This window comes from Hyla sarda, chromosome 1 (assembly GCF_029499605.1).
Source record: "Hyla sarda isolate aHylSar1 chromosome 1, aHylSar1.hap1, whole genome shotgun sequence".
Taxonomy (NCBI): Eukaryota; Metazoa; Chordata; class Amphibia; order Anura; family Hylidae; genus Hyla; species Hyla sarda.
Window position 1 is genome coordinate 309,200,528 of NC_079189.1, and position 12,090 is coordinate 309,212,617.

General features: G+C 45.7%; 1 protein-coding gene across 1 annotated transcript in view; it reads right to left on the reverse strand.

Moving 5' to 3' along the window:
- The window catches only part of SRP72 (signal recognition particle 72), a 48,412-nt gene extending 37,882 nt beyond the window's left edge, over positions 1-10,530 (reverse strand). Inside the window, exons 1-3 of the mRNA XM_056518248.1 lie at positions 10,261-10,530; positions 5,502-5,622; positions 3,611-3,734 (exon numbers count right to left, since the gene is read on the reverse strand). Coding sequence (XP_056374223.1) covers positions 3,611-3,734; positions 5,502-5,622; positions 10,261-10,375 — 360 coding nt within the window. The 5' untranslated portion in view covers positions 10,376-10,530. The remainder of the gene's footprint in view (positions 1-3,610; positions 3,735-5,501; positions 5,623-10,260) is intronic.
- Positions 10,531-12,090: the final 1,560 nt, after the last annotated feature.

The window sequence follows — 12,090 nt, forward strand, 5'->3', positions numbered from 1 at the left end:
GACAAGAATGGGAAGTTGCTGGCTTATTTTGCGAGAGCTAATAGGCTGGCCACCTCTATTCCGTATCAGGGGTGGTGATGGGGCTGTGGTATCGGACCTTCAAATGATTAACTCCGTCTTTAGAGACTTCTATGCCTCTTTATATTCTTCTCCTGTTCAGCCCTGTCAGGGGGAGATCCTGTTTTTCCTACAACACTTGTCCCCTCCAATGCTTAGTTGGCGCAGGCAGAGGCATTAGATTGTCCTTTTACAGTTGAAGAGGTGAGCCAGGCTATTCGTGACCTTCCTACTGGACCCTCGGCCTAGATGGGATGATCAGTGACTGGTACGGGATGAGTGAGGAAAGGTTGGTCCCTATTCTCCTTAGATTTTTTTTTTTTTTTTAACTCAATAGCTATCGAGGACTCTCTTCCAGACTATAAGGGAGGCGTTGATTGTAGTACTCCCAAAGCCTGGTAAGGATCCGTTGCTACCTGATTCTTATAGACCTATTTCCCTTCTTAACGTTGATATAAAAATTTTAGCTAGAGTACTGTCTACAAATCCTCTGATTCTGTAGTATGCTCCTATCTCTGGGAGCCCTTAGGTTCGGTCCTCGTTTCTGTACTTGGGTCCGCCTGCTATACGATAACCCTAGAGCCCGCATTCGCAGTAATCTTGATGTATCTGCACCCGTTCCCCTAGGCCGTGGGACAATACAGGGATGTCCGCTGTCCCCTTTCCTATTTGCACTTGCGGTAGAGCCTTTAGCAGCAGCCATACGTATGGATCCCACTATATGTGTGTTATTCCCAGGGGTTCTATTGTTGAAAAAGTATCCTTGTATGCTGATGATACTTTATTGTACTTGGCGGATGCTTCTCCCCTGTCTTTAATTGACCTACTTGACCGATTTGGCTCGATTTCGGGCTTGCGGGTCAACTGGGCTAAGTCTTCCATGATGGCGCTTGCTCCTGGGGTTCCCCTTTCTCTCTGCTCTCCCAGTGGGTTTGCAGGTGGTTCCTCGCTTTAGATATCTGGGGGTGGAGGTTACTGCTTCCCTAGCGGAGTATATTTCCCTGAATTTGGGATCACTTTTGAGCTCTACTGTGGAACCGCTGAATGCCTGGTCCTCGCTCCCCTTGTCCCTAGCTGGCAGGATTAACATATTTAAAATGATTTACCTTCCTAAGTTTCTTTATTTGTTCCTTTAAGTTCCCTTTTATTCCTCCTAAGAAATATTTTAGTACACTGTGTGGTGCTCTGGGATCCTTCTATTGGCAGGGAAAGCCTCCCAGACTTGGTCAGGCTCTCCTCCAAAATTGTCCCCCATACTGCCGGCAGTAAAAAAATAGAGATGTACATACCTTCATCCGCTCCCTCGGGGCCTCTGGTAACCGGCTCCGGTCTCCGCCGCGATCCTCTTCCTGGTTGCTGGTGGTTGGCGAGTCATACTGCGCTCAGCCAATCACCGGCCACAGTGAAGTCCCGGCTCGGCCGGTGATAGGCTGAGCGGCAGTGTGACGTTTTTGGGCCCCGGCAGCAGGTGCCGGTGTAGTGAAGAATTTTGTGTCCTGAAGCTTTCTCACACTGCCGCTCAGCCTATCGCCGGCCAAGTCGGGACTTCACTGCGGCAGGTGATTGGCCGAGTGCAGTATGACTTGCCGACCACCAGCAACCAGGAACAGGATTGCGGCAGAGACCGGAGCCGGTTACTGGAGGCCCCGGGGGAGCGGAGGAAGGTATGTACATCTTTATTTTTTTTACTGTCGGCAGTATGGGGGACAATTTTTATATTATGGAGTTCTCCTTTAAAAATGTGTTTGCATTAAAATATAAGCATTGATAATGATGCATAAGTTTAAATGCAAAAACTATAAATATTTGATTTTCCTATACTAGCAATGAGTAGTGTAATAAAAACTAAGAATATATCAGGCATGGTTAGCAGAAGCACTGTAAATAAAAACAATACAAACTAAATAAATAAAATGAAAAAACATTAACAGTGATATTCTAGTGATGAATACACCAAATTAAAAGTAAGTCTATCCATATTTTCTGTGTTTCAAGTTAATTCACTGCTCAAAAAAATAAAGGAAAAACTTAAACAACACAATGTAACTCCAAGTCAATCACACTTCTGTGAAATCACACTGTCCACTCAGGAAAAAATACTGATTGACAATCAATTTCACATGCTGTTGTGCAAATGGAACAGACAACAGGTGGAAATTATAGGCAATTATAAAGACACCCTCAATAAAGGAGCGGTTCTGCAGGTAGTGACCACAGACCACTTCTCAGTTCCTATGCTTCCTGGATGATGTTTTGGTCACTTTTGAATGCTGGCAGTGCTTTCACTCTAGTGGTAGCATGAGACTGAGTCTACAACCCACACAAGTGGCTCAGGTAGTGCAGCTCATCCAGGATGGCACATCAATGCGAGCTGTGGAAAGGTTTGCTGTGTCTATCAGCGTAGTGTCCAGAGCATGGAGGCGCTATCAGGAGACAGGCCAGTACATCAGGAGATGTGGAGAAGGCCATAGGAGGGCAACAACCCAGCAGCAGAACCGCTACCTTCGCCTTTGTGCAACGAGGAGCACTGCCAGAGCGCTGCAAAATGACCTCCAGCAGGCCACAAATGTGCATGTGTCCACTCAATCAGAAACAGACTCCATGAGGGTGGTATGAGGGCCTGACGTCCACATGTGGGGGGTTGTGCTTACAGTCCAACACAGTGCAGAATGTTTGGCATTTGCCAGAGAACACCAAGATTGGCAAATTCACCACTGACGCCCTGTGCTCTTCACAGATGAAAGCAGGTTCACACTGAGCACATATGACAGACATGACAGAGTCTGGAGACGCCGTGGAGAATGTTCTGCTGCCTGCAACATCCTCCAGCATGACCGGTTTGGAGGTGGGTCAGTAATGGTGTGGAGTGGCAATTCTTTGGGGGGCCGCACAGCCCTCCATGTGCTTGCCAGAGGTAGCCTGACTGCCATTAGGTACCGAGATGAGATCCTCAGACCCCTTGCGAGACCATATGCTGGTGTGGTTGGCCCTGGGTTCCTCCTAATGCAAGACCTCATGTGGCTGGAGTGTGTCAGCAGTTCCTGCAAGAGGAAGGCATTTATGCTATGGACTGGCCCGCCCGTTCCCCAGACCGGAATCCGATTGAGCACATCTGGGACATCATGTCTAGGTCTGGGAGGACAACCCTCAGGAGACCATCAGCCACCTCATCAGGAGCATGCCCAGGCATTGTAGGGAGGTCATACGGGCACGTGGAGGGGACACACACTACTGAGCATCATTTTGACTTGTTTTAAGGACATTACATCAAAGCTGGATCAGCCTGTAGTGTGGTTTTCCACTTTGATTTTGAGTGTGACTCCATATCCAGACCCCCATGGGTTGATACATTTGATTTCCATTGATAATTTTTGTGTGATTTTGTTGTTAGCACATTCAACTATGTAAAGACAAAAGTATTTCATAAGATTAGTTCATTCATTCAGATCTAGGATGTCTTATTATAGTGTTACCTTTTTTTTTTTTTTGAGCAGTGTACAAGGTGAGTTTTGAAAAGAAATGCTTTCTCCAAGTACTGATAACTTAAACTTACCACTTGTCCCTGAAGTTCACTTAGTTTTTCTGTTTTCTGAGGGGCAGTTTCTATTGTTTTCAAAGCATTTTCAATTTTATTTAGCCTGTATTCACAGTATGCCTTTTCAAACGCTATGACATCACTATAGAAAAACAGGAGAGAAAAAAAAAAAATGTAAACATGTAGGAAAAAAAAACTGGTGCCAGAAAGTTAAACAGATTTGTAAATCACTTCTATTAAAAAATCTTAATCCTTCCAGTACTTTTTAGGGGCTGTATACTAAAAGAGAAATCCAAAAAAGAAATGCATTTCCTCTGATGTCATGACCACAGTGAGGTTTCCACTGGAGTACCCCTTTAATGGGGAGATCTGGAGAGAGCAGCTAAATTTAACAGATGATCTAGGGGAAGTAGAACCCTCACCCACCATGCTCTTAACATAATCTGTAAAAACATTTATGGTGGTCCCCCAAATTACATTAGTTGCTTATAGCACGACCATTGCATCTTAAAACCATAACTCTATGGAAACCTGACACAATGCAAGATAATCCCATAGGGAAGTGTCCAGCTCCCAGACGATTTTAGATTAAAAGTCCAAAATTTTAATTAGTCCATATAAAAATAAGATGAAAAACAAAACACCCAGTGAGTTAAAACAACGCCGATGCGTTTCAGACCATTAGGTCCTTAGACACTTTCTCTGCACAGGTTTTGATAAATCTTCTCAAATGTGTAACACAGCTGACTTGTTTTCAGTGCCTGACCATTTCTCTAGTCATAAAAATACTGAAAATGGCAGGGGGGCCTTAACTTTTAATTATAGTAAAATCCCTTTCAATGGACACATCACAATGTATCCATTAAGGCAGGGCTTGACAAATATTTGTATGAATCTAGGAGGCAGAAAAAAAAAATTAGGTGCCTGGATGCTGCACATCACGTAGAGTTATGGCATATGATCAGCCATTACGGTCTCCTCATCTATTCCTGTGTCAGTCATTAAAGGGCTGTTCACCCACACTAAAAGATTAAAAATAGAGAACATACAGCATCTGTTGCTGTACAACTAAATCTCCTTAGTGACGACACTCCATTGCTAGACCTAGACCTGCATAAACAACTGGCTCCACTAAAGCCTGGCTATACCTGACTTACGGGTGGAGTGAGGGACTGGGTTCGGATACTGCAACAATACCAGAGCACTCGTGTGGCCGCAGGCTCTCATGCCACTAGAATGTGAGAGTCAAGAAAATGACTATGCATAAGATGGGCAAGCATAGAAAATGGAGGCAGGGAATCAAGGAAAGCTGTGTCTTTCCCCACCTCCAATGTGCACTGAAGAGATTAAGCTGTATAGCAATGGGGTACATGTCTTCAGAATGGCTAAACCAATTTCACTAGGACATAAGCGTTAAGAAATTAAAATATTCATTTCAGAGGCAGGCATAGCGTTGCATATTTGAGGAGGCAGGGAAGCTAGTCATGCCGGCTCCCTGCCTCCATTGCAGTACAGAAATGCTTTAGCAATAGGGGAACAATGGGATAGAACTTTGCAACTACGGGACCAAAAAACTTAAGTTACCCCTCATTTTATTGCTGTTCACGCGCACTATATTGGGTTTCGTGCAGGTTAAACAACTGTTAGGGTATGTTCACACAGTGGAATTGCGCTTAGAAGTTACAGGCTGTTTTTTTTTGGGTTTTTTTTAAACCACATTTTCATTTTTTTTAGTCTTCACTCATTGATGTAAATAGAAAACTGCACTTTTCCTGTATAAGCATTATTGGTGCCTGTGAGAACATGCCTTAATCAGCCCATATGTTAAGAGTGAACACTTAATGGCATATGAACATTCCCTTGGTTATAATATGATTACCAGTTATAGTAATAAACGTCTAATGTTTACCTTGTCAGTATTTTAGAATTGTTGTTCAGTAAAGTCAGAGCTTCCTTAAAGCTTCCGTTCTGAATGAGACAAACCACTTTACAATGTAGTGCTTTCACGTCATCCTTTGCGACCTGCAATACTAAGAACAAAGTATGAAGATGAAAACATGACCACTAAAAATAGAACAATACATATATATGGAGAGAGCCTGTGTCTTCACAACCAATACAGGACCCACTCACCAGGGCTGTGGGGTCTGTAGTCGAAAAGCGACGTATGCGCAGTGATGCCCTGGCTCGGCTGTGCTGGAGATCTCACTGTGACGTGCAGGGTCTCGCAGTATGTAGTGGTTATGTGCTTAGCGTGACTATAATCATTTTTTATGTATGAAGGGCTTGTGATACAAAGTGGGTAGCCATACCAGTGCACCTCAGGGCTAGGGAACACCTAATACTTAGGCAACACTTAATAGGCAGGTTTTATTTTTGGTCCCATTTCTGAAACATATTTAAAAGGGGTAAATACAATTGTAATCACCCGCACTATTTGCCTGTAGCAGCAGGTTAGTACAGGTGATGCTGTTGTCAGATTCTCTTTAAATGGGCTATGTTGGGCTGACCCCTTTCTAAGGGATAATGTCACCACAACAACCTCTTCTGATCACCGGAGGGCTGACTTTTCATATCCCAGGCAAGATGTTATCACTGGGAAAAAGTGTGCAGCAACTGTCTCCAGTTATTTCAGACACAAAACACAGTGGTAATACACATGCCCAACCATAGCTGTATTCAATCAGGGGCTACAGAACCCCTATTCTTGTGAACAGTGAGAGTCCCCATAATCAGACACTTATGGGTTACCCTGTGCCCCTATAGAGCTGGTACTTGTAGTCCACAATGACTCCAGTAACCAATACATCCGAGCACAGTACCCCCTATAGAGCTGGTACTTGTAGTCCACAATCACTCCAGTAACCATTACACTCGAGCACAGTGTCCCCTTTAGAGCTGGTACTTGTAGTCCACAATCACTCCAGTAACCAATAGATCCGAGCACACAGTACCCCTATAGAGCTGGTACTTGTAGTCCACAATCACTGCAGTAACCAATAGATCCGAGCACAGTACCCCTATAGAGCTGGTACTTGTAGCCCACAATCACTCCAGTAACCAATATATCCGAGCACAGTACCCCTATAGAGCTGGTACTTGTAGTCCACAATCACTGCAGTAACCAATACACTCGAGCACACAGTACCCCCTATAGAGCCGGTACTTGTAGTCCACAATCACTCCAGTAACCAATATATCCGAGCACAGTACCCCCTATAGAGCTGGTACTTGTGGTCCACAATCACTCCAGTAACCAATATATCCGAGCACAGTACCCCCTATAGAGCTGGTACTTGTAGTCCACAATCACTGCAGTAACCAATAGATCCGAGCACAGTACCCCTATAGAGCTGGTACTTGTAGTCCACAATCACTCCAGTAACCAATAGATCCGAGCACACAGTACCCCTATAGAGCCGATACTTGTAGCCCACAATCACTCCAGTAACCAATACACTCGAGCACACAGCACCCCCTATAGAGCTGGTACTTGTAGCCCACAATCACTCCAGTAACCAATACACTCGAGCACACAGTACCCCCTATATAGCTGGTACTTGTAGTCCACAATCACTCCAGTAACCAATACACTCGAGCACACAGTACCCCCTATAGAGCTGGTACTTGTAGTCCACAATCACTGCAGTAACCAATACACTCGAGCACACAGTACCCCCTATAGAGCCGATACTTGTAGTCCACAATCACTCCAGTAACCAATACACTCGAGCACACAGTACCCCCTATAGAGCTGGTACTTGTAGCCCACAATCACTCCAGTAACCAATACACTCGAGCACACAGTACCCCCTATATAGCTGGTACTTGTAGTCCACAATCACTGCAGTAACCAATACACTCGAGCACACAGTACCCCCTATAGAGCCGATACTTGTAGTCCACAATCACTCCAGTAACCAATACACTGGAGCACACAGTACCCCCTATAGAGCTGGTACTTGTAGTCCACAATCACTGCAGTAACCAATACACTCGAGCACACAGTACCCCCTATAAAGCTGGTACTTGTAGTCCACAATCACTCCAGTAACCAATAGATCCGAGCACAGTACCCCTATAAAGCTGGTACTTGTAGTCCACAATCACTCCAGTAACCAATAGATCCGAGCACACAGTACCCCTATAGAGCTGGTACTTGTAGTCCACAATCACTCCAGTAACCAATACACTCGAGCACACAGTACCCCTATAGAGCTGGTACTTGTAGTCCACAATTACTCCAGTAACCAATAGATCCGAGCACAGTACCCCTATAGAGCTGGTACTTGTAGTCCACAATCACTCCAGTAACCAATAGATCCGAGCACAGTACCCCTATAGAGCTGGTACTTGTAGTCCACAATCACTCCAGTAACCAATAGATCCGAGCACAGTACCCCTATAGAGCTGGTACTTGTAGTCCACAATCACTCCATTAACCAATAGATCCGAGCACAGTACCCCTATAGAGCTGGTACTTGTAGTCCACAATCACTCCAGTAACCAATAAATCCGAGCACAGTACCCCCTATAGAGCTGGTACTTGTAGTCCACAATCACTGCAGTAACCAATACACTCGAGCACACAGTACCCCCTATAAAGCTGGTACTTGTAGTCCACAATCACTCCAGTAACCAATAGATCCGAGCACAGTACCCCTATAAAGCTGGTACTTGTAGTCCACAATCACTCCAGTAACCAATAGATCCGAGCACAGTACCCCTTTAGAGCTGGTACTTGTAGTCCACAATCACTCCAGTAACCAATAGATCCGAGCACACAGTACCCCTATAGAGCTGGTACTTGTAGTCCACAATCACTCCAGTAACCAATAGATCCGAGCACACAGTACCCCTATAGAGCTGGTACTTGTAGTCCACAATCACTGCAGTAACCAATAGATCCGAGCACAGTACCCCTATAGAGCTGGTACTTGTAGCCCACAATCACTCCAGTAACCAATATATCCGAGCACAGTACCCCTATAGAGCTGGTACTTGTAGTCCACAATCACTGCAGTAACCAATACACTCGAGCACACAGTACCCCCTATAGAGCCGGTACTTGTAGTCCACAATCACTCCAGTAACCAATATATCCGAGCACAGTACCCCCTATAGAGCTGGTACTTGTGGTCCACAATCACTCCAGTAACCAATATATCCGAGCACAGTACCCCCTATAGAGCTGGTACTTGTAGTCCACAATCACTGCAGTAACCAATAGATCCGAGCACAGTACCCCTATAGAGCTGGTACTTGTAGTCCACAATCACTCCAGTAACCAATAGATCCGAGCACACAGTACCCCTATAGAGCCGATACTTGTAGCCCACAATCACTCCAGTAACCAATACACTCGAGCACACAGTACCCCTATAGAGCTGGTACTTGTAGTCCACAATCACTCCAGTAACCAATACACTCGAGCACACAGTACCCCCTATAGAGCTGGTACTTGTAGTCCACAATCACTGCAGTAACCAATACACTCGAGCACACAGTACCCCCTATAGAGCCGATACTTGTAGTCCACAATCACTCCAGTAACCAATACACTGGAGCACACAGTACCCCCTATAGAGCTGGTACTTGTAGTCCACAATCACTGCAGTAACCAATACACTCGAGCACACAGTACCCCCTATAAAGCTGGTACTTGTAGTCCACAATCACTCCAGTAACCAATAGATCCGAGCACAGTACCCCTATAAAGCTGGTACTTGTAGTCCACAATCACTCCAGTAACCAATAGATCCGAGCACACAGTACCCCTATAGAGCTGGTACTTGTAGTCCACAATCACTCCAGTAACCAATACACTCGAGCACACAGTACCCCTATAGAGCTGGTACTTGTAGTCCACAATTACTCCAGTAACCAATAGATCCGAGCACAGTACCCCTATAGAGCTGGTACTTGTAGTCCACAATCACTCCATTAACCAATAGATCCGAGCACAGTACCCCTATAGAGCTGGTACTTGTAGTCCACAATCACTCCAGTAACCAATAAATCCGAGCACAGTACCCCCTATAGAGCTGGTACTTGTAGTCCACAATCACTCCAGTAACCAATAGATCCGAGCACAGTACCCCTATAGAGCTGGTACTTGTAGTCCACAATCACTCCAGTAACCAATAGATCCGAGCACAGTACCCCTATAGAGCTGGTACTTGTAGTCCACAATCACTGCAGTAACCAATAGATCCGAGCACAGTACCCCTATAGAGCTGGTACTTGTAGTCCACAATCACTGCAGTAACCAATACACTCGAGCACACAGTACCCCTATAGAGCTGGTACTTGTAGTCCACAATCACTGCAGTAACCAATAGATCCGAGCACAGTACCCCTATAGAGCTGGTACTTGTAGTCCACAATCACTGCAGTAACCAATACACTCGAGCACACAGTACCCCTATAGAGCTGGTACTTGTAGTCCACAATCACTCCAGTAACCAATAGATCCGAGCACAGTACCCCTATAGAGCTGGTACTTGTAGTCCACAATCACTGCAGTAACCAATACACTCGAGCACACAGTACCCCTATAGAGCTGGTACTTGTAGTCCACAATCACTCCAGTAACCAATACACTCGAGCACACAGTACCCCTATAGGACTTGCAGCCTATACAGCTGGTACTTGTAGTCCGCACTTACTCTTGTTCACGGACTTGAGAGCCCTGGTGAAGTCTCCGTTCTGTCCGGCCTTGTTTACATCGCTCCATAAAGAGGCCAAGGCAGTAGAACCCGCTGCACCCCCAGAACTCGCCATCTTCAGCCCCGAGTCGGGCTGGTTCAGTAAGGAAAATCAGCACCAGCTATGAATGACGTAGTAATAGCGCGACCCCTCACTAGGCTCCATTTTTGTTAAGGGCACCCGTTGCGCTGTGCTCACGTCTGACGTAAAACATACAGTTATTACATTAAATATTCTAAGACAAAAACCATACAGCACAATAAAACAAAACTTGGCATTTCAAAATTGCATTCAAAGATGTGTATACGCGCGGGCTGTTTACATTGCCCTGAACAAACATGGCCTAACGTGACGACTGTGGCTCATCGAGGCTGCGCGAGCGATTAGTACTGACACGTTTCACGAGCAGCTTGCAGCCCCGCCCCATTCTTAAATGTAACTCCTCCCCTTTCCGTAGCGGGCTTCCGCTTGAGCGCATTGCTCTGCGGAGTCTTGCAGCAGTCGGGTTGTTTGTGGCTGTGTGAAATGAAGAACTGGTCACTAGGGTGTTAGGAGGGAAGCTATGTGTGGGCAGCGAGAGGAGGCTCCAGTATTATGTACAGCTCGCGGGGAAACGAGCAGGGCATGAAGACGTGTAGACAAAATGAGGCTTTTTCCAGGGAGAGTCGATAGAAAGTGTTATAAGTTACAGAACCTGGAGCAAGTGTGCGCCAAAATAACCTGGTTCATGAGACTAAACACGTGAGGAGAAGTGTTAATCTGTATATGGTGTAATAGTCTCTTAGTAAGCTGTAGACCAGCCTTTTGGCAGTCTTGGAGGAACAACTCCAAATTCATAATCAGGTGTCTAGCAAATCACAAAGCATATTTATAACTGCTCATAGGGCACCAGGCCTCCTGGGTAGCCCCAGTCACGTGATCTATAGGGAATAGTTGCATCCCTCCAGGCCAGAAGCACCCGGCAATGATTAGAGATGGGGGGAGGGATCACCTTGTTGCTGGCTGCAACACCAACAGCCACTAAGGAGTCAAAATACAAGGTTAGCCCCCCAGATGAGGAGCAAGGCGTGCAGAACTTGATGCCATATGCATTTACTCCCAACCTCTAGGAGGGTCTTTTTAAAAGTAAAATGCAGACACCAGACTGGCTTAAAGGAAAACTCCAGAATAGGAAAATTATCGTTCATACTGCTGGCAGTAAAATAAACAGTTACATACCTTCCTTCGCTCCTCCGGTAACCAGCTACGGCTTCCTCAGCGAAAATCCTGACTCGGCCGGCGATAGGCTGAGCATCAGTGTGCCGTTTTCGCAGTGCAGTATGACTCGCTGGCAACCAGGAAGAGGATCGCAGAGGAGGCCGGAGCCGGTTACCGGAGGCACCGGGGGAGCCAAGGAAGGTATATATTTATTTATTTATATATATATATATATATATATATATATATATATACCTGTTTATTTTTTTACGGACGGCAGTATGGACGATAATTTTCCTATTCTGGAGTTCTCCTTTAAAGGGAACCAATCATCAGATTTTACCCTATATAATGCTTGGCAAAGCGTTACATAGGGTAAAATTGTTGTCCTCACCATCCCCGGGGGACGCTCCTGCCCCCAGGGATGGTGAAGATATGAAGTTATAAACTAGTCACCGCCGCCGCCGTAAGTAGTCACCTAGTCGGGGAGCTCTTCTCATCTACTCCCGTTCTTCGGCCGGGAGCGATGCCCCCTCAGCTTGATTGTTGGGCCGCGTCATTGTTCCGCTCACTGAACAGACAAAGCAGAGCGA